We start from the raw sequence: 19,378 nt of genomic DNA, 5'->3' as shown, positions 1-19,378 counted from the left end.
TTTCCAGATGGCAGGTGCTCAACACTCTCTAAAAATCAGGACCCTTTAGGGGAGCCTCAAGTGAGGTTCCCAAAAACAGAGAGGCCCCCACAAAATCATTGGTCACTTCTGAAAAATCTCAACTGTGATTTTTAGACCATCCAATGTGCCAAGTATTAGTAACATGGACTTGCTCCCAGTCTTGCGATTTTTCTCCTGTAAATGTCACTATATTTCTATATCCATTAAAGGGTTTGTTAACAAATAAATAGCACTCAAGTTAGCAGACCCTGGGGTTGTTAACCTAGCACTTGAGCATCTATACTCATTTGTAACCCCAGGTTAGCAATTTCTGAACCCTGGGCCTGAACTTGAAGCTCCAGCATCTACATTGCCCAAGCCCAACTATACATATCCCAGACTTCCTAGCACCATCCCAAAATATGGCTGCCTTAGTCCTATGTTTGTGGTGCAGTGTGGGAAAACTTGACTGTCCACCAAATTTGACTGTCTAGAGGACAAAGTTGGCCTATGGGATTATGGGATATTTTTGGCAGACTCCCAGAGCACAACTTCAGTGGGGATGCATTTACATTGCAAAGCACTAGGGCTTGAACCCTGGGTGGCAGCTTGACATAGGCTTGGACCCTCCACCCCCGTGGGACTCTGGGTCTGAGCCCTGGGTTAGTGCTATTTGCGTGTAGATGGAAGCGGGGTTAGGCTTGAGCCTGAGTTCAAATCGTAGGCTACAATGCAGTGTAGAGGTATGACCTCTAATGGAAACACACAATATGACATTTACAATAGGCACTCTCTCAGGCTTTCACAACTGAGGCCCAGTCTGGCAGGGCTCCTGGGACTTTATCCAGAGCAGAGATTACTACTTTCTTCAACTCCAAGGAAAATATATTTATCCTTAATCAACTTCTTCTAGATAAGCCCAAAGCAAGATCAGGTGTGTGGAGGAGAGAACATTTCTACCAGGCCAGTTCTGCCATGTGAGTAGGCTGGAAGAACAGCCCTACATCAGGCAGAAAGACATACATGCTGAAGGATTTGTCACACATGACACCAGAGAAAATGCAGCAGATTGTTGCTGTTTAAACAACACTTTTTGGCTTTCTAACCATGTTGCAAAGGTGAAGCCAATTGCTCCCGACTTACAGTGGAGTAAAAGAAGAGTGAAATTTGGGTTCAGCATCAGTAGCCCAAACTCCCAGCCTTGTGCTCTAATCTCCAAGCTAGGGAACCTCAAACCTTTTCACAGTGTGGACCACACCTGAATAGCCTCATGGACTAATTCCTCTGATTTGTGAGTGGGTGAGAAAGTGGTCCACGCATTCATGATTGTGTAATATCCCTGTGCCAACTGCAGCAACTGTTTACATAGAAAAGTAATAGTGGGAAACTATTTAATATAATTTTAGCTCTTTTAATACAAATTAGCAGATGGAAAAAAGGAGGAGAGCCAACACTAAGTGACCAGCCAGCTCTCTACAGATCACGGGCAAGTGCTCTTCAGTCCACCAGGGGTCCATGGACCATAGTTCGAGAGCCTCTGCACCAGGTTACCTATCAATAAATATAAAACTGAACTAAACTGTCTGGTATATAGTGGGGTACTGGAGAAGGAGAGGCAAAGATTTTGGGAAAGAATAATTGTTTACTTATAAGGCATGTTAGAATTATAAACTACCTGTATTCAAAGAATTTGTGTAACTCACAATCTTGCGGAAATGGGACTGTGCAAATATCAGACAAAATTATTGGAAGTAGTTCTCTTCGTTGCCAGGAAATGTGTTGTGATGCATTAGCTCAAGGGCAAACAACAAATATTTAAATAATGAAGGAAAAGCATCCAAGTCTGTATCCCACTGGAACAAGAAGATGACCCAACCTTTGGAACATAGATCTGGACTGTAATCTTAGGCATTGAAAAGGCCAATGGTTAACATAGCATACCCTCTCCTGCACATCGCATGGCTGACCTCTAGTAGGACTGAGCCCACAATGCATCCGATGAAGTGAGCTGTAGCTCATGAAAGCTTATGCTCAAATAAATTTGTTAGTCTCTAAGGTGCCACAAGTCCTCCTTTTCTTTTTTGCCAGGAGTTCTGTTGGGAGTGAATGAAAGAAGTCAAAGCTAGTCTGAGTGTGAAACTATTTCTTCTTGTTATAACTTTTAAAAGTGACATATCAGCTTGAATATCATCCAAAATGTAAACGTCGTCAAAACAATAAAATAAATCAACACTACTGTGTATGAAAGCGAAACAATACAGTACAAAGGCCCTGAACTTGCAAAGACTATGCACTCAGTAGAACTATAGACTGTGCACAAAGTTAACCATGTACTAGAATTGGGCCCTAGACATTAAATCTAACTGCAGATGAATGTGAACTGACTTCTGATTTTTTCATTGTAAACAAGAATGTAAACATTGACCAATACACTGGATTTTAAAATATATATTTTTAAAAATATTGTTATAGCATCTTGGGTAAAGATATTTGTATACAACATTTTTTACTAAGGCCTTGAAATTAAGTGATTAAGTGAGATGTCTAGTAAAAATTCTGAGATTCAAATATTGTCACAGCTTAGCCATTATATGAAAAACATTTTCTTTTAAATCTGTAAAGGTTATAAAAACAAACTTGCAATTTCACCTTAACTAAATTAATTTCCACGGACTTACAGCAATGGCATGGCATACCTCTATTCAAAGGAAAATAAGTGTAGCTTTCCAAACTGCATGATTTGGGAAAGGTCCCAAATTCTGGCTCTCCAACAGACTTAGCCTATTCCTCAAAAAGGTCAGCCTGTTGCAGAAGCCCTTCATCCTACAAAAACAAGCACCTTCACAACTGCAACCTAATGAGGAAGTGGGGGACTCATAGCAAAAACTGCATGCCCTCCCAGGCCAGATTCTGGTCCTAGGTAGGGCTAACCACGGCTAGCTGACACCATGGTCCTTGTCTACATTGACTACAAAGTTGGGGTCAGCATTGTCTCAGATAACTAGATCCTTAACAAAAAGAAAAGGAGGACTTGTGGCACCTTAGAGACTAACCAATTTATTTGAGCATAAGCTTTCGTGAGCTACAGCTCACTTCATCGGATCCACTGAATGCATCCGATGAAGTGAGCTGTAGCTCACAAAAGCTTATGCTCAAATAAATTGGTTAGTCTCTAAGGTGCCACAAGTCCTCCTTTTCTTTTTGCGAATACAGACTAACACGGCTGCTACTCTGAAACCTGTCTAGATCCTTAACATTTGTGTTTCTATACAAGAATGTTTCCCAATGTAGAGAAGGCCTGTGTGTGCAATAGGGACAGTATTGCTGACTGGGGTGGCGCTGGGTGAGGAATTTGGGCTGCTCTACACATGGTTTTTGGACTGCTGTCAACTATGTTGGTTTAGAAACCAACAATTAAACTGGTGCAACTTTGCAGGGCAGTGACATGAGTATAAAGGTGCTTATCCCAGTACTCAAGGCCCGGTACATCTCCAGCGCTCCAAAGTGTTACACAAATGTGATCTGTGAGCTGTAGCTCACGAAAGCTCATGCTCAAATAAATTGGTTAGTCTCTAAGGTGCCACAAGTACTCCTTTTCTAAATGTGATCTTAGTTATTTAATAATCTGCCATCATTCAAATTCCCTTTTATTCTCCTATCTGCTGCTTCTGCTCAGCGTCTGCCTGCGTGTGACGTTGGTCTGGGCCTGGGATGGATCTGTGCATTTGCAGGGCTGGGCACTCTGCATGTGGGTAGAGAGGGAAGGGGAATCTTGTGCACGAAGAGTGGGTGCCAGGGGGAAGGACTGGCTGGTGGAGGGAAGGGGTGGTGCAGCGATACTGGCCCTGGGTTATAGGGGCTAGGTGCAGGGCACGCTAGTAACCAGGGCTGTGGGCAGAGGCACTAGTACTGGGTGATAGGGGCTGGCCACTGGGTGCAGGGCACTGGGTGAGGGGGGCTGGTCGCTGGGTGCAGGGTGCTAGTCAAGGAGGGCAGGGCGCTGGGGGCTGGTCGAGGGGGGCTGGGTGAGGGGGTCTGGTCGCTGGGTGCGGGGCGCTAGTCAAGGAGGGTGGGGTGCTGGGGGAGGGGGGCTGGTCGAGGGGCGCTAGGTGAGGGGGGCGCTGGTGGCCGGGGCCATGTGGGGAGGGACCCGGAGGGAGGGGGGCTGGTCGCTGGTTGCAGGGGGCTGGGTGAGGGGGTCTGGTCGCGGGAGGGGGGGGGGTGTGGCCCGGGGGAGGGGGTCTGGTCGCTGGGGGCGGGGGTCTGGTCGTGGGGGGTGGGGCCTGGGGGGAGGGGGGCTGGTTGCTGGGGGCGCTGGGTGAGGGGGACTGGTCGCAGGGGGTGGGGCCCGGAGGGAGGGGGGCTGGTCGCTGGGGGTGCGGGGCGCTGGGGGCGACGGCCAGGGCTGTGTAGGGAGGGGCCCGGGAGGAAGGGGGCTGGTCGCTGGTTGCGGGGGGCTGGGTGAGGGGGTCTGGTCGCGGGGGGCGGGGCCCGGGGGAGGGGGCCTGGTCGCTGGGGGCGCTGGGTGAGGGGGGCTGGTCGCGGGGGGCGGGGCGCTGGGGGCGACGGCCAGGGCCGTGTGGGGAGGGGCCCGGGGGGAAGGGGGCTGGTCGCTGGTTGCGGGGGGCTGGGTAAGGGGGTCTGGTCGCGGGGGAGAGGGCTTGGTCGCTGGGGGTGCGGGGGGCCGCGGCCGGGGCCGTGTGGGGAGGGGCCGGGGGGAAGGGGGCTGGTCGCTGGTTGAGGGGGGCTGGTCGCGGGGCCCAGGGGGAGGGGGGCTGGTCGCTGGGGGTGCGGGGGGCGGTGGCCGGGGCCGTGTGGGGAGGGGCCGGGGGGGAGGGGGGCTGGTCACTGGTTGCGGGGGGGCTGGGTGAGGGGGTCTGGTCGCGGGGGGCGGGGCCCGGGGGGCTGGTCGCGGGGGGCAGTGGCTGGGGCCCTGTGTGGCGGGGCCCGGGGGGGAGGGGGGCTGGTCGCTGGGGGTGCGGGGGGCGGTGGCTGGGGCCGTGTGGGGAGGGGCCGGGGGAGAGGGGGGCTGGTCGCTGGTTGAGGGGGGCTGGTCGCGGGGGGCGGGGCCCAGGGGGAGGGGGACTGGTCGCTGGGGGTGCGGGGGGCGGTGGCCGGGGCCGTGTGGGGAGGGGCCGGGGGGGAGGGGGGCTGGTCACTGGTTGCGGGGGGGCTGGGTGAGGGGGGCTGGTCGCGGAGGGCGGGGCCGGGGGGAGGGGGGCTGGTCGCTGGGGGTGCGGTGGCCGGGGCCGGGGGGGAGGGGGGCTGGTCACTGGTCGCGGGGGGCTGGTCGCGGGGGGCGGGGCCCGGGGGCAAGGGGGCTGGTCGCTGGCCGAGGGGGTCGGGGGGCTGGTCGCTGGGGGTGCGGTGGCCGGGGCCGTGTGGGGAGGGGGCGGGGGGCTGGTCACTGGTTGCGGGGGGCGGGGCCCGGGGGCTGGTCGCTGGCCGAGGGGGTCGGGGGGCTGGTCGCTGGGGGTGCGGGGGGCGGCGGCCGGGGGCCGTGTGGGGAGGGGCCGGGGGGGCGGGGGGCTGGTCACTGGTTGCGGGGGGGCTGGTCGCTGGGGGTGCGGGGGGCGGTGGCCGGGGCCGTGTGGGGAGGGGCCGGGGGGGAAGGGGGCTGGTCGCTGGTTGCGGGGGGGCTGGTCGCCCGGGGGTCGGGGGGCTGGTCGCTGGGGTGCGGGGGGCGGTGGCCGGGGCCGTGTGGGGAGGGGCCGGGGGGGCGGGGGGCTGGTCACTGGTTGCGGGGGGGCTGGTCACTGGCCGAGGGGGTCGGGGGGCTGGTCGCTGGGGGTGCGGGGGGCGGTGGCCGGGGCCGTGTGAGGAGGGGCCGGGGGGGCTGGTCGCTGGGGGGCGGCGGCCGGGGCCGTGTGGGGAGGGGCCGGGGGGGCGGGGGGCTGGTTGCGGGGGGGCTGGTCACTGGCCGAGGGGGTCGGGGGGCTGGTCGCTGGGGGGCGGGGGGCGGCGGCCGGGGCCGTGTGGGGAGGGGCCGGGTGAGGGGGCTGGTCGCTGGCCGGGGGGTCGGGGGGCTGGTCGCTGGGGGGCGGGGGGCGGTGGCCGGGGCCGTGTGGGGAGGGGCCGGGGGGGAAGGGGGCTGGTCGCTGGTAGCGGGGGGGCTGGTCGCTGGGGTGCGGGGGGCGGTGGCCGGGGCCGTGTGGGGAGGGGCCGTGTGGGGAGGGGGGCTGGTCCCTGGTTGCGGGGGGGCTGGTCACTGGCCGAGGGGGGCGGGGGGCGGCGGCCGGGGCCGTGTGGGGAGGGGCCGGGGGGTCGGGGGGGCTGGTCGCTGGGGGGCGGCGGCCGGGGCCGTGTGGGGAGGGCCCGGGGCCGTGTGGGGAGGGGCCCGGCAGGTGGATGTCGCCTCCCCGGTCCCCTCCCCCGGCCGCGTCCCGTCCCCAGCCAGACTCCGCGCCGCCTCTTGCCGCCGCCCGCCGCTGACGGGGGCAGCCCCTTGTTTACCGGCCAGGCAGGCAGCGGCGAGCCCGGCCTGACGCAGCGGAGCGAGCCCGGCCGGGAGCCGCGGGCTGCGAGCGGCCGCCGAGAGGGCCGGGACCGCGCCGGAGCCGGAGCCGGCGGGAAGGGGCCTGGCTCCCGCTTCCTGGGCCGGCGGCCGGGCGCGACCAGCGGGCGGCGGCGGCGCCGGGCTCTCGGCGAAGATGCGGATCCGGGCTCGGCCCCGGCGCCAGCCCCGCGGTCTCTGAGGAGGCGGCCGGGGGGAGGCGGCGGCGGCCGGGAGGGGGCGGCGGCTCCGGGCCATGGCGCCGAGGGCGGCGGCGGCGGCGCTGGCGCTGGCGGCGCTGCTGGGGGCCTGCTGCGGCCCGAGCCGGGGGGAGAGTAAGTGCGGCGGGGGGGGCGGCAAGTGCGGCGGGGGGGGGCGCGGCCTAGTCGGCGCGCGGGGCCGCGCGGCTCCGTCTCGCTCCGCGCCCCTCGGGGGGAGCGGCGGGCCGGGGCCGGGGCCGGGGCCGGGGCCGGGCCGTGCGCGGCGGGGGGCTCGGGGGGCGCCCGCTCCGCTCCGCTGCCCGGCGCTGGGGGAGCAGCAGCGGGGCCGAGCTCCGCTCTCGCCCGGCCGCCGCCCCCGGAGCGCCCCGTGTCAGGGCGGGGGGGCAGCGGCCGTGGCCGGCCCCGGTGTCACGGCGACTTCGCTCTGCCGAGCTGCGCTTCAGCGTGCGGCCTGCGGGGGGGTCGACAAATACCCCCCCCCCCGCGCCCCCGGGAAACGGACACTTGAGACCTGCCCCCGAGGACCGCAGGTTCGCGGATGAAACTAAAACCGCAATAAACTGCGGCAAAAAGCCACATCACTCGAATGCAAAACCCCCGTGGCCGGAGCACGCCTGCGTCTTCCGCGGAAACAGGGAAATGGGAGCCAGGGGCGCCCCCCACACCCTGAGCTTGGTACCCTGCTTCACAGCCGGGCTGCCAGCTTGCCTCCCAGCTCCCTTTGTACCCGAGCCGGGTGCCTCGGCAGTGGAGCGAAGGCTCCGGGACCCTTCACCCTTAGCTGTGGACTTCCTGGCTTTTAACCTTTTCTGTCACAACCAGTGTCTCTCTTAAATGTAGGTTTTGGGGTATGAAGTGTAATTATGTGTAGGAGTGGTCTTAAATTAACAGAAAATAGCCCTAGGGCATGTCTGAATTTTAAAAGGGAAGTGTTCTTTGGAAGCTCCCAGAAATTCAACTCGTGTGAGGAGCACCTGCGTATAGCTGAGAGAGCCTCTTAAAAAGATACTGTGGGTGTTTATTTTGAACAAAAAAAATTCCTTTAAATAGACTGGGTCATGAGTAAAATACCTTGTTCCTACTTTGCTTGGCCTGCTCTGGTTCAGGGGTCCGCAAACGCGTGCCAAAGGCAGCATGCAAGCTGATGGTCAGTGGCACTCACACTGCCCGGGTCCTGGCCACCGGTTTGGGGGCTCTTCATTTTAATTTAATTTTAAATGAAGCTTCTTAAACATTTTAAAAACCTTATTTACTTTACATACAGCAATAGTTTACAGAGTAGCAGCCGTGTTCGTCTGTATCCGCAAAAAGAACAGGAGGACTTGCGGCACCTTAGAGACTAACACATTTATTAGAGCATAAGCATCCGTGAGCTACTGCTCACTTCATCGGATGCAAGTGTTGCTCACGAAACCTTATGCTCAAATAGATTTGTTAGTCTCTAAGGTGCCACAAGTCCGCCTTTTCTTTTAGCAATAGTTTAGTTATAGACTTAGTTATTAAAGACTTATAGAAAGAGACCTTCTAAAAACGTTAAAATGCATGACTGGCACGCGAAACCTTAAATTAAGAGTGAATAAATGAAGACTCGGCACCTGCTTCTGAAAGGTTGCCGACCCCTGCTCTAGTTGGAGTTATTTGTTTTTTAATTTTTGTTTTATTTTGATTTGGGGATAAATGAAAAATCTTCAGTTTTCTGAGTTGCTGGTAACTTTACCTTAGTGGCCATTAATATTTACTTCTCAAAAATATTTTGAAATGGGACCTCTAAGTTGACTTCTGAATCAGGTTCTAAAACGGTTTCTCTTAAATGTGGCATTTGGCATGTGAAGGGGGTATAATTGTATCATCTGTCTATGTATAAAATAGGGAGCTGAGAGACTTAGCCCATGCTTTTCTGTTGAAATTTACCCTACAAGTAACAGAGGGGCAGCCGTGTTAGTCTGTGTCCACAAAAACAACGAGGAGTCCGGTGGCACCTTAAAGACTAACAGATTTATTTGGGTATAAGCTTTTATGGGTAAAAATATAACTACAAGTAATGCCTTTGTGGGTCTAATTCGTTTTAAATATGAACATGCATACCCCTCTAGCCTTTTCCATGCTACGTTAGAGGATTCTAACTGTAGTTCCCCCTCACTTCTCTCTTTTTTTTTTCTTTTTTGGTTAATTTCAACACAGAATATTGTTTCAGAAGGCTCTTAGCTCAGTGTTGGCTCAGAGTTGCAAAGGTTTGAAATTAACCAGAAAAATATTCTTAGGCAGGGCTTGCAGTCTACAGGTATTAAAAGCAAGGGTGTGGGGAGAAATTAAATTAAAACAATAATAGAATCTGCAGTGGAGGGATTGGGGAGACTAATAAATGAAGCTCACAGCTATCTTAGTTAGCTAGTGTCAGACCATTGTGTTTTATGGCTGATTTTGTTGGATAAGCTTGCTTAAAGACATTATTTTAGCTAGAGTTTTCTGTTTTAAGGTAGAATGTTTGTTTGTTTTTTATAGAAAATGAAAGGACCTGCTAGTAAATGTTTGCATAAAGAGAATTAAGTTCTGAAATTGTTCATTTAATAACTTTCATTGTACTTGGAACATTTCCTACAAAAGGAAGTAATATCAGTCGGTTGGTTCAGAGTCCAGATCCTGCAACGATGGACTTGTCACATACGTACAGTGGTAGAGGGTGGTTCCTGCTTTGTACCCTTTGACTGCTGGAAAATCAGGCTTTTGGCTGGTCATGTAGTCAAAAATACCTCCCCCTCTTCAGTCACAGGCTTTTAAAAAAAATAAAAAATGATTAAATATAAATCTTGAAAAGGAGTACGACTGTATTTTTCATCTAGAAGTTGAGATATAGTCAACAAGCAGCCCAAACTGTGGCCTGTGGATATATGTGAAGATTTCTCTTTCCAGTGCAAAACACTCATATTAACACTGACACAACTTTAGTCCAGTGACCTCCAAGTTCTTTACAAATTGTTACTGTTACAAACAAATGGCTGCTACTGTGGCTTTCTGTAGCACCTTTTGTTCTTGGATGGCACCTGAGTTTATGAACATAATGAATTAATCCTCACAGCCTTGTGAAATAGGGAAGTATTATTTCTGTTTTACAGGTAGAGAAATGGGGGCAGTGCCCCTGGGGTCAGATTATAGCAGAGTCCAGAATGGAACTTAAGGATATTTCTACTTAATTTTATTATTTATACAGTGCCAATAGTGTCCTACGCAGTTACAGATGAGGTAGGAACATGAGGTCCCTAGTCCAAAGAATTTTCAATTTAGTCTTGACTCCCATTTGTCTGCTGTAACCACTAGACCACATGTAAAACTCTGTGTTTGTAAAGTGCCTTAAAAGATGCCCCTCCTTCCCGCAGTTCTTTTAGTTCTGTCATATGCTGAGCATCACCCTAGAAGTCAATTTTGCTCCTGTGAGTTTATAATACGAAAAAGTCATTTGTCACCATAGTTATACAGGCCTTCTCTCTTGCAGTTGTAGGGTTCCATGAAATATTGTTTTATAAAGGGAAACTGTCCTCCGTGTGCTCTGCAGCCTGGAGAGGTCCTAAAATGAAAAGCACTTATCACCAAAAATAACCTGGTGAACCTTTCAGAGGGCAGTCCTGGGGTGGCCAACTTGCTGAAAAAAGTTATAGAGACAAGGTGGGTGAGGGAATATCTTTTATTGGACTAACTCCTGTTGGTGAGAGAGAGAAGTTTTCGAACAACTCAGAGCTCTTCTTCAGGTCTGGAAAAGGTACGGAGGGTGTCACAGCTAAATACAAGATTGAACAGATAGTTTATCATAAGTAGCAAATATTCTAGGGCAGGGGTTCTCAAGCTTCATTGCTCCGTGGCCCCCTTCTGACAACAAAAATTACTACATGACTCGAGGAAGGGGAACTGAAGCCAGAGCTCACCCAAGCCCTGCCAAAGCCCAAGTCCCACTGCTTCGGATTGGCAGACAAAGCCAATGCCCAAGAGCTTTGAGGGGGGAGCCTGTAACTTGAGCCCCATCACCTAGGGCTGAAGCACTTGGGCTTCAGCTTTGGCCCTGGGCGGTGGGGCTCAGGCTTCAGCTTCTTCCCCAGCAAGTCTAATGCCACCCCTGGCGACTCCATTTAAAATGAGGTCGTGACCCACAGTTTGAGAACCGCTGTTTTAGGGGATCATTCCAGACGACGTTGCCTGTTAACAGCCCTGTGATCATAGGGCAAAAAGGGGGGTTAGTGGGTTACTAAGTGTTGTAATGAGCCATAAATCTACTGTCTTTATTAAGACCATGATTTTTAGCATCTAGCAAAGTTATGAATTTAAGCTGCCAGGCTTATCGTTTGAAAGTGTTGTAGAAGTAAAAAACAAACTTGTCATTTGTGAGACTGGCAGCATATCTGCCCCATGGCAGAGACTTGAGGCCTTACTGCTTCCTCTGAAGTCAATGAGAGCTTTCTACCTGAACTCAAACTCCTCTAATATCTACGTTTTCACCCTTTGGTTGACTAGTTCTGAACACCTTGGCCCAGTGGATTCATCTTTGGTTGCTCCAGTCTTTCCTTTGCCTTTGTAGAGGACAGGCCCAGCAGTAAAGAAATAGGCTCCTGTGATAACTTTAATGTATAGAACATAAAAATGGTATCGAATCCCAGGTTTGGGGCAGAATGCAGAGTGCAGCAGGCCAAGCTATGGCATTTGTGTGCAATTGGCACAGGAGAAGCTGTCTCCAGGACACAGGGGGATTGCCCTTGCTTTAGCAGAGGTCTTCTCCTTTCTTGCCTACAAGAATGAATGCAGCAGCTGCCTCACAAGGTCATCTGAGGGAACTTAAGGGTAAATGAACAGACTCTCACCTTCATCACAGCCTCATCTGAACCTGCTTCACCTCACAGACCTCACTATCAGGGGTGGCAAACTGAAGATTAAAATTAAACAGTTTAACCATTAGATCTTTTTCTGTTTGTTAAGCCATTATTAAAGTAGATTGGAAACTGGCTTTTGCAGTCCCTTGCATTGAGGTCTCACCTGGTTGGTAGTACTCATGACCTCTCATCTCAGCAAGGTGGACACCCCAGTCACTAGATTCAGAATTTGTCATACAAGTAAGAAAAAGAAATACTCAGAAGCCCTCTTTCCTCTTCCCATATCTTATTCCTCAAAACAAGAGTTTATGATGTGTGAAGTGTCCTGCTTTTAGATTGAGCAAAGTGAATGTTGTTTTCTTTTAATGATGCAGTTACTGAGGCAGGCTGTATACATTTTAAAAACTGTAGCGTTAATAAAATATGTTAAATGGTCTTTGATCTTATTTTCATGAACAGTACTATGTTATCTCAGTCTTAATGGATAAAGAAACAAAGCTCTGGAGTAGCGCGTCATTGAGGTTTATTATCCACACTGTTTATGATAAATAAGGTTTAGGTTCCAGAATTTTTCCCAGTCACTGTATTTTGAAAACCAAAGCTGACATCAGACGTGGTTTCTCCATTCATTACCTTGGTGTTGCTGCCAAACTGGTTTGTACAAGAGGCTCTGCCTGTCTTTATGGCATGTATTTTAGAAAAATGGTTGTACCTTGCCATTTGATTCTTTCTTGGTGGCTTGATTAGAAATGTCTAGAAATGGTTTGTTGTTTTTTTAAAATAAAGTTACTCTGAATAGCTTGATAACTGAGGATGCAGGATGTTTTTTTACTTGTCCCATGTGGCTGCTGTCCTATTTGGCTGCCCCTTCCCTTTTTCTTGTATGGTGGAGAGATAGAGCACGCAGCCTCGGCTTTGTGCCTGTTCCCATTGAGATCAGTGGTCCAAATTCATTATGTGATGTCATAGGTAGAATTTGACTCACTGGGAATTTTGTCAGCAACTTTGGTGGGAGCTATGGTGGACCCTAGTATATACAGTATGGTGGAGCAAATATTTGAGGCTTGATCCCTTTTCTTAAAGTTTCCAACATCAGAGAAGAACTCAGCTTATTTGTCTTTAAGAAAAACTCACTAATAACTGGCTTCTGAACTTTTGTCTTTCTTCTGGGAGCTAATTTGACCAGTTTTCATATTAATTTGTTGCTGAATTTTTCCCCAAGAAGAAATTGCTGAGAGAAGCTGGGAAAAAAACCCACTTCTTCCTTTGATAATATGAAGTGATAGGGCTGACATGAGAGTGGCTGTAGCACAAATAGAAGGCTCAAATGGCTGGGTAGAATTCAACAAATATATTCAGAAAAAGCTTTTTTTTTTTCTATTCTACAGTTCTGAAGATTTATAAAATATTCTTAACTGTCTAACTTTATGATGTACCATGAAATGGTATTCACTTAGCATGGTGATGGCTATAGAATGAGAACCTGAATAGAATACGAAGTCATGATAAAAATCCCTTGTAAGTCAATAGATAAATTCTTTTAAAAAATATAATTTCCACAGAAATGTGAAATTCTACAAAAGTTTCAATAGAATTTCATTTAAAATTGCTATAACCTTAGCTAGGTTGTGCCTTTAAAGAAGTTGTTGGTTATTTTAGAAAAGAAGCTCTTGAACTGTGATTGTTTTTTCTAGGGATTCACCTAATGCTAACTCTTAAGCGATAAAAGACTTGGATAGTTAACTTACCATTGCATCCATGTTCTAAATAATTTGCAGTCTGTTACATGTGTGTCTAGTGGCCTTGAACTCTGAGCTTTTATTCTTGATAGTAATTTCTTTCCTATGGAAAAGACTTGAGTAATATTTATTGTCTTTTCCATTTCTTAGAAGTTAACTGTATATATTTAAATTATATCAGAGAGAGCTTTATACACGTCAAAGTAGCTGCTCCTGGGTAACAACTCTGTCTGCTGCAACTTGTTACCTGTGCGTTTGGTAAGCAGAAACCAAGGATTAAGCTGATTGTGTTACCAATCCTATCTTAGTTGCGCTTGTGGTTTATGCATTGAACAACAACCTATTGTAGTGGTTTTTCTTTCTGTTGTTTCTCCTTTTGCTAGAGGAACCCTATGTTTTAAGTGTCAGATTATCATAAGTTTTATTGGGTAGTCGATTTATGTTCTTCATGAAGAATAGCTTGACTTTTACCTTTAATAATACTCCTGAACCCTTTCTAAAATTAAATTTTAATAGAAAATATTCTATTTTCTGGCAAGACATTTTGAATCTACCAGTGGGAAAATAATGAAAGAAGAACATGCCTCCCTAGCCATCAGTTTTGCCGTTTCTGTGTGGCTGCCGAGAAGTGCATGTTCCTTGCTTCAAAGTATCCTTAGAAGAGTTTGTTGAAGCTTTGATGCTTGGCACCGATTGACTAATAATCATGTTACTTCTCTTGTCGATTCCTCTTCATTGCTCCAAATAGCATGCTGTCCTGGCACTTAATTAAAAGTAGCAACAAGACCTCCAGCAAAGTTGTTGGCCTCTTGGGATAGCCAAAAATTTAAAAGTGTATTTGTTATTTTGAGATGTCTAGATTTTTAAATGGAAAAATGATGCTGAAAACATTTGCTTTCTTAGAATGAACTTTCCCCCAGTTCCCTCCAAGATTATTTCATATCTTGTTAGCTATTATCTAATTTAATACGAGGCTAGTTACTAGGTTGGCAGAAATAGTGGCTATAGATGAGACTGGTGAGCTAAATGTAATAGTTTGTATGAAATTTTAAGGCTTCGGAGGAAAGCCCCCCTTTGTGGGTGTCACCCCCAACGTGCATTTGCTGTCCTGAAAGCATTCTTCCCCTTCTAACTTGTTCTGAAGAAATACTAAAACCATCCGTGTAAGATGTGTTTAATTTTCTCCCAATATTTCTCATGGTTGGGGTGCCCAGTGAGAGAGTTTTTTGATTCCCTCCTACCTTACCCAGAAGCATCGGTGAGGTAAAAGGGGTTCTTGTTAGCTGCTCACAAGATTCCCTGTTCTACTTTTAAAGGCACACATTTTGATGTGCTGTGCACGTTGTAAAATTCTTCTGCTAATGATTTTTGAAGCAACTTGGATATAATGCCAAAAAAATCCCATTGAGCAATATTATTGCTCAGTCCAAATATTGCCAGGTTTAATTTTTATTTGCAGTTAATCAGATTTATGAACAATTGCTATGAGGTTTTCCTAGAAACTAAGTACAATTGTTTTTAAAAGAACATGTTAGGGATCTGTGGAAAACTAAGATCAGAATATTCATTGCCATTAAACTACTAGGTGTGGTAGTTTTGCAAGAAACTCACACAAGTGAGTAACTTCTTAAAATGGCAACACGTGAGTGGGGCTTATGTATATTGTGGCATGTGGCCGAAGGCCTTGTGCTTCCAGCACCCAAGAAGTGTGTTGTGGGAAACAAGCCTTCCCTGTAGTGTGTTCCTGCATGCCCTTGCAAAGAGCTTTGCTTCTCTTATGCTTTCAAATGAATCAAACAAAATAGAACTAAGTGTTTTTAAAGTTGAATCTAATGCACCATGATCCCCTTTAATATGTAACTTTGAGCATGTTTTACTGCAAGATCCCAAACTCTAGTGTCTTTGAATGCATTGGACTCAGTAAGCCATTAAAGTTGGGCCATTTCCAGCACAAATCCAGGTTTTCTCCACCCCCCTCCCCCACACACGCAAACCCACTCTCCGGGGGGGGGGGGGGGGGGGGAGGAAGGCCCAACTTGATTATCATACTGTAGCTCACGAAAGCTCATGCTCAAATAAATTGGTTAGTCTCTAAGGTGCCACAAGTACTCCTTTTCTTTTTGCGAATACAGACTAACACGGCTGTTCCTCTGAAACCATTGTAAGGAGAGTGATCACTTTAGAAAAGCTATTACCAGCAGGAGAGTGGGGTGGGGGGAGGTATTTTTTCATCCTTTGTGTGTATAAAAAGATCTTCTACACTTTCCACAGTATGCATCCGATGAAGTGAGCTGTAGCTCACGAAAGCTTATGCTCAAATAAATTGGTTAGTCTCTAAGGTGCCACAAGTACTCCTTTTTCTTTTTTTAAACTAGACTGCCTTTGCATTCAGTGTTGTGTCCTTTGGTCTCAAACATTGAAAAGTACTCTTAGATTGGTGGCTAACTTGATGTTTTTGGGTTTATGAAAGAGGTAAAATCTGAATTCAGTTGCATAATGTTACTCCTATTGGCTTTATTAAAGTAAATGTAATAAAACCAAGTTAAGACAATCTGTTGGCCAGCTCGTGAAGTACTGTGCTTTTAGGCTGAAAGCAAATCTTAGTAGTATGTGTGCTAGGTACTTCCATGGCAGTGAATGCAGGAATAATGCAGTACTGTTTTAAGATTTATTCTATACTTACTTGCAAACCACATTTTGCAATTAATGTGCTAGAAAAATGGCTAAATTATTCCAATTATAATTAAAAGTCACTCGCTGCCTCTTGTGTTGATAAGAAGCTTGGAATGTGGATTCTAAAGCTTTCAGCCACCCAGTCTTCATGTAGATTCTGATTCAGGAACGGATTTCTGCATGTGCAGAGATAAGTGTTTACTGAGATAGCAAAGCAACTAGACAAGGAGAATTCTCACAAGTATGAAAGTTATAAATGTATCCTGTTTATGAGCTAATAAAACAATTTTCCATAGAAATTTAATTGAAACACCTCAGCAGAAAGCAGGGATGACATCCATGGTAGAAATCACAGGTAAGTGCATCACACGCCTCACAGCAGGTAAAATGAAGAGGCACAAAATGCTCTGTCTAGACTGAATGTGCCTTGGTTGTTGGTGTTTTGAAAAGCAGCCGACTTTCAGTCTTGAATTTCCATATAAAGAAAAAGAGTACTTGTGGCACCTTAGAGACTAACCAATTTATTTGAGCATGAGCTTTCGTGAGCTACAGCTCACTTCATCGGATGCTCACGAAAGCTCATGCTCAAATAAATTGGTTATCTCTAAGGTGCCACAAGTACTCCTTTTCTTTTTGCGAATACAGACTAACACGGCTGTTACTCTAATTTCCATATAGTAACACTCAGCTGCACCACTAATAGTCAATACGCCAATTTGTGCAGTGCCAGCAGTGTGCTAAGTGTTTTACAGATAAGTATGGAAACTATACGCTTGCCACAAACAGTTCTGTGAGCATGAACAGGGTCTGGAGTTTAGAAACACCTCTCTTCTAAAGCTGTTTTTATCATGTGGTGCCATAAATGTGCATGCATAGCTGCATGCATAGCTGCATAAGTCTACTCCAGCTAAAAGCTTTGTGTATAAAATCATCTAAAGCTTTTGGTTTAAAAAAAAAATCTGACTTCAATTCAGATTAATAGGAACAGATTTAAAGAATTCCATTTTGAAAGATTTGATCCTGATCTGTGATACTTATCTAAAGATCACAGGTAGAAGGAGTGACCATGAAAGATGGTTACTGACAGCGAGGTATTTGAGTAGTGGCTAAAGAGTTTTAAGAACAGAATTGGATGTAAAGAATTTTTGGAGGTTTATTCTCCTGTAACTGTGGCCTTTTAGAGGGGACTCAGTCAAGGGTGACAGTCTGCAAATTGTACTTAAAACTTTCATCTCACAGCAACAAAACAGTGCATACATGCAGTGCTCCGGTGGCATCTGATGCAATCAGAGCAGCAGAGATGTTTGTATGGATGTTAATTGAATTAGGTTACTGGCTCTGGACGGTATAATCAAGATAGAAGTTCATAATTTGCAATAGAATTAAAAAATAGAGGTGAAAAGTCTGTATGATCTTACACTGTTTTGTTTTAAAAGGCATTTACTGGTAGTTGCACAGAAAGATTGCTCATTAAGTATACCAGTAGATCTACTGGTATACTTCAGGTATGGAGTTAGACATACAGGTAAATGTTATTAATGATAACTGTTTTAGTTTAGCATTGTTATTTACACACAGTTTGATAGGTAGGTGATTGGTCTGACATTTTAATGTCCAAATAGAAAATCCTGGATCTTCAAATGCAAGTTTTGAGAGGGGAGCTGTAGACTCTGAATCAGAATAGCTGTCACCAGGGATCATTTTGAAGAGTGCTTCCAAAGGAATTTTGATAGGTTAAGGAGACTGCAGTGTCCAGTGCTGTTAGAGACACACACGTTTAAATACCTCAATACAAACTCCAAATACTAAGATTAGAACCAGTTACTAAAGGAGTTATAAGTTTAACTAACACTGGGATAGGCTTAGTATGTCTCATGTTACTCACATTTTGGTTAGTAGCTCCTGCTCTGCAGATTGCCTCTTGCAAATAAAAGGTAGGATTGATGTATAAAAGCAAACAAACCAAGAAAAAAAACCCACCCAGATTTAATACTGGTTTTCTGTTCTAGTAAGTTTTTAGCTCACTTTCCACTTGACTTTTATTTTGTGGTGGCAGAATGTTTACAAGCATCCAAGAATACACATATCTTTCTCCTATAACAGGAAAAGAAGGATGTATGCTAAGGGGATCTTAGTATCCTCAAAGTGATGTCAAGAACAGGTTAGATGCAACTGGTACAAATTGAGATTTGACTACTGCTACCATCTCACCTTTTCACTTTGGCCTTTTACCTCTCTTCCTCTCCATCCTTGTCCACCTGAATGAAGCAGTTATCCTCCATTTGGGAAGGCAAGCTGTTACCAGCAAGGGTATGATTCTGCTTCATTATCTGTCTCTGGGGATGCTGCAATGAAATGTATGCTATATCTGACCATCCAGAGGCTGTGTACACTTGTAGAACCCTCCTTGTATCCAGTGCTGATTAGTAAGCAAGTTTGCCCTACCATTGGTGTTAACATCTTGCACATAGGATTTTGTTTAATATTTCCATGAACAGAATTTTTTTAAAAAGAGAACTTGTGGGATAAAAAGGCAAAATATTATCCTATCAAACCCTCTCTCCTACTACCGGAAATTCAAGAAGATGGACAAAGGGTTACCAGATTCCCCTTAGACAATGCATAGTGCTCCTTACAAAGCTTTGTCCTGTCTCTTTTAAAAAAATGCCAAGAAATGGTACTTTTGTTAAAAATGCCAAAGAGCCCTATAATGTGGATATGTTACCAGTCCAAGTGCCATGTGCATTTTTATGGTGCATGCAAAATTTACTGCCTTGTAGATTAATTATTAGAACTGTATTTGTTTTTCTGGAATCAATTCATTTCCCTCATTTCCAAAAATCCTTTGATGATAACTAGTAGCCTTCCCTTTCAGAGGAGAGGCTAGCTATGGTTCCCTTTGGAATTCAGTATAATATCTAGTTTGTGTAGTCTTAATACAAACTGTATTCCAGATGATAGTAGGTGGAGGCAGGGCGTGGGGGAGGGGGAATAACCTTTTTCAATGAGACTGGGAAGGCAATTGAGAGTTAACGAGGGGGAGAGATTCAGGGAGGATGTTCTAGAGAGGTCATGGTGTTGGGTGTAGAGAGAAGAATTTTGCATTAACAGTTGAAAGATTGTTTGAAAGGGAAGAGCAGGTTGGTGCTAAAAGAATAGAGGGGATGAAGAGAGGTCTAAAGAGAGAGAGAGAGACGAGATCTGTGACAACAGCTGGAGCAACTCCACGGAGGGTAGGAAAACCAAGGAAGATAACTTTGACTTGATACTGAAATATGTGATCATAGAATCATAGAATATCAGGGTTGGAAGGGACCTCAGGAGGTCATGTAGTCCAACCCCCTGCTCAAAAGCAGGACCAATCCCCAATTAAATCATCCCAGCCAGGGCTTTGTCAAG

General features: G+C 47.6%; 1 protein-coding gene across 2 annotated transcripts in view; it reads left to right on the top strand.

Annotated features, from left to right (window-relative positions):
* The first annotated feature begins 6,720 nt into the window (after nucleotides 1–6,720).
* The window catches only part of INSR (insulin receptor), a 108,617-nt gene continuing 95,959 nt past the window's right edge, over nucleotides 6,721–19,378 (top strand). For both annotated transcript variants that reach the window (XM_048831215.2, XM_048831214.2), the window contains exon 1: nucleotides 6,721–6,828. In XM_048831215.2, the coding sequence (XP_048687172.1) occupies nucleotides 6,750–6,828 (79 nt within the window). In that variant the 5' untranslated portion in view covers nucleotides 6,721–6,749. The remainder of the gene's footprint in view (nucleotides 6,829–19,378) is intronic.

Source organism: Caretta caretta, chromosome 25 (assembly GCF_965140235.1).
Source record: "Caretta caretta isolate rCarCar2 chromosome 25, rCarCar1.hap1, whole genome shotgun sequence".
Classification (NCBI taxonomy): domain Eukaryota; kingdom Metazoa; phylum Chordata; order Testudines; family Cheloniidae; genus Caretta; species Caretta caretta.
The sequence above is the reverse complement of the archived record's forward strand: the minus strand, read 5'-3'. Positions and strand labels throughout refer to the sequence as shown.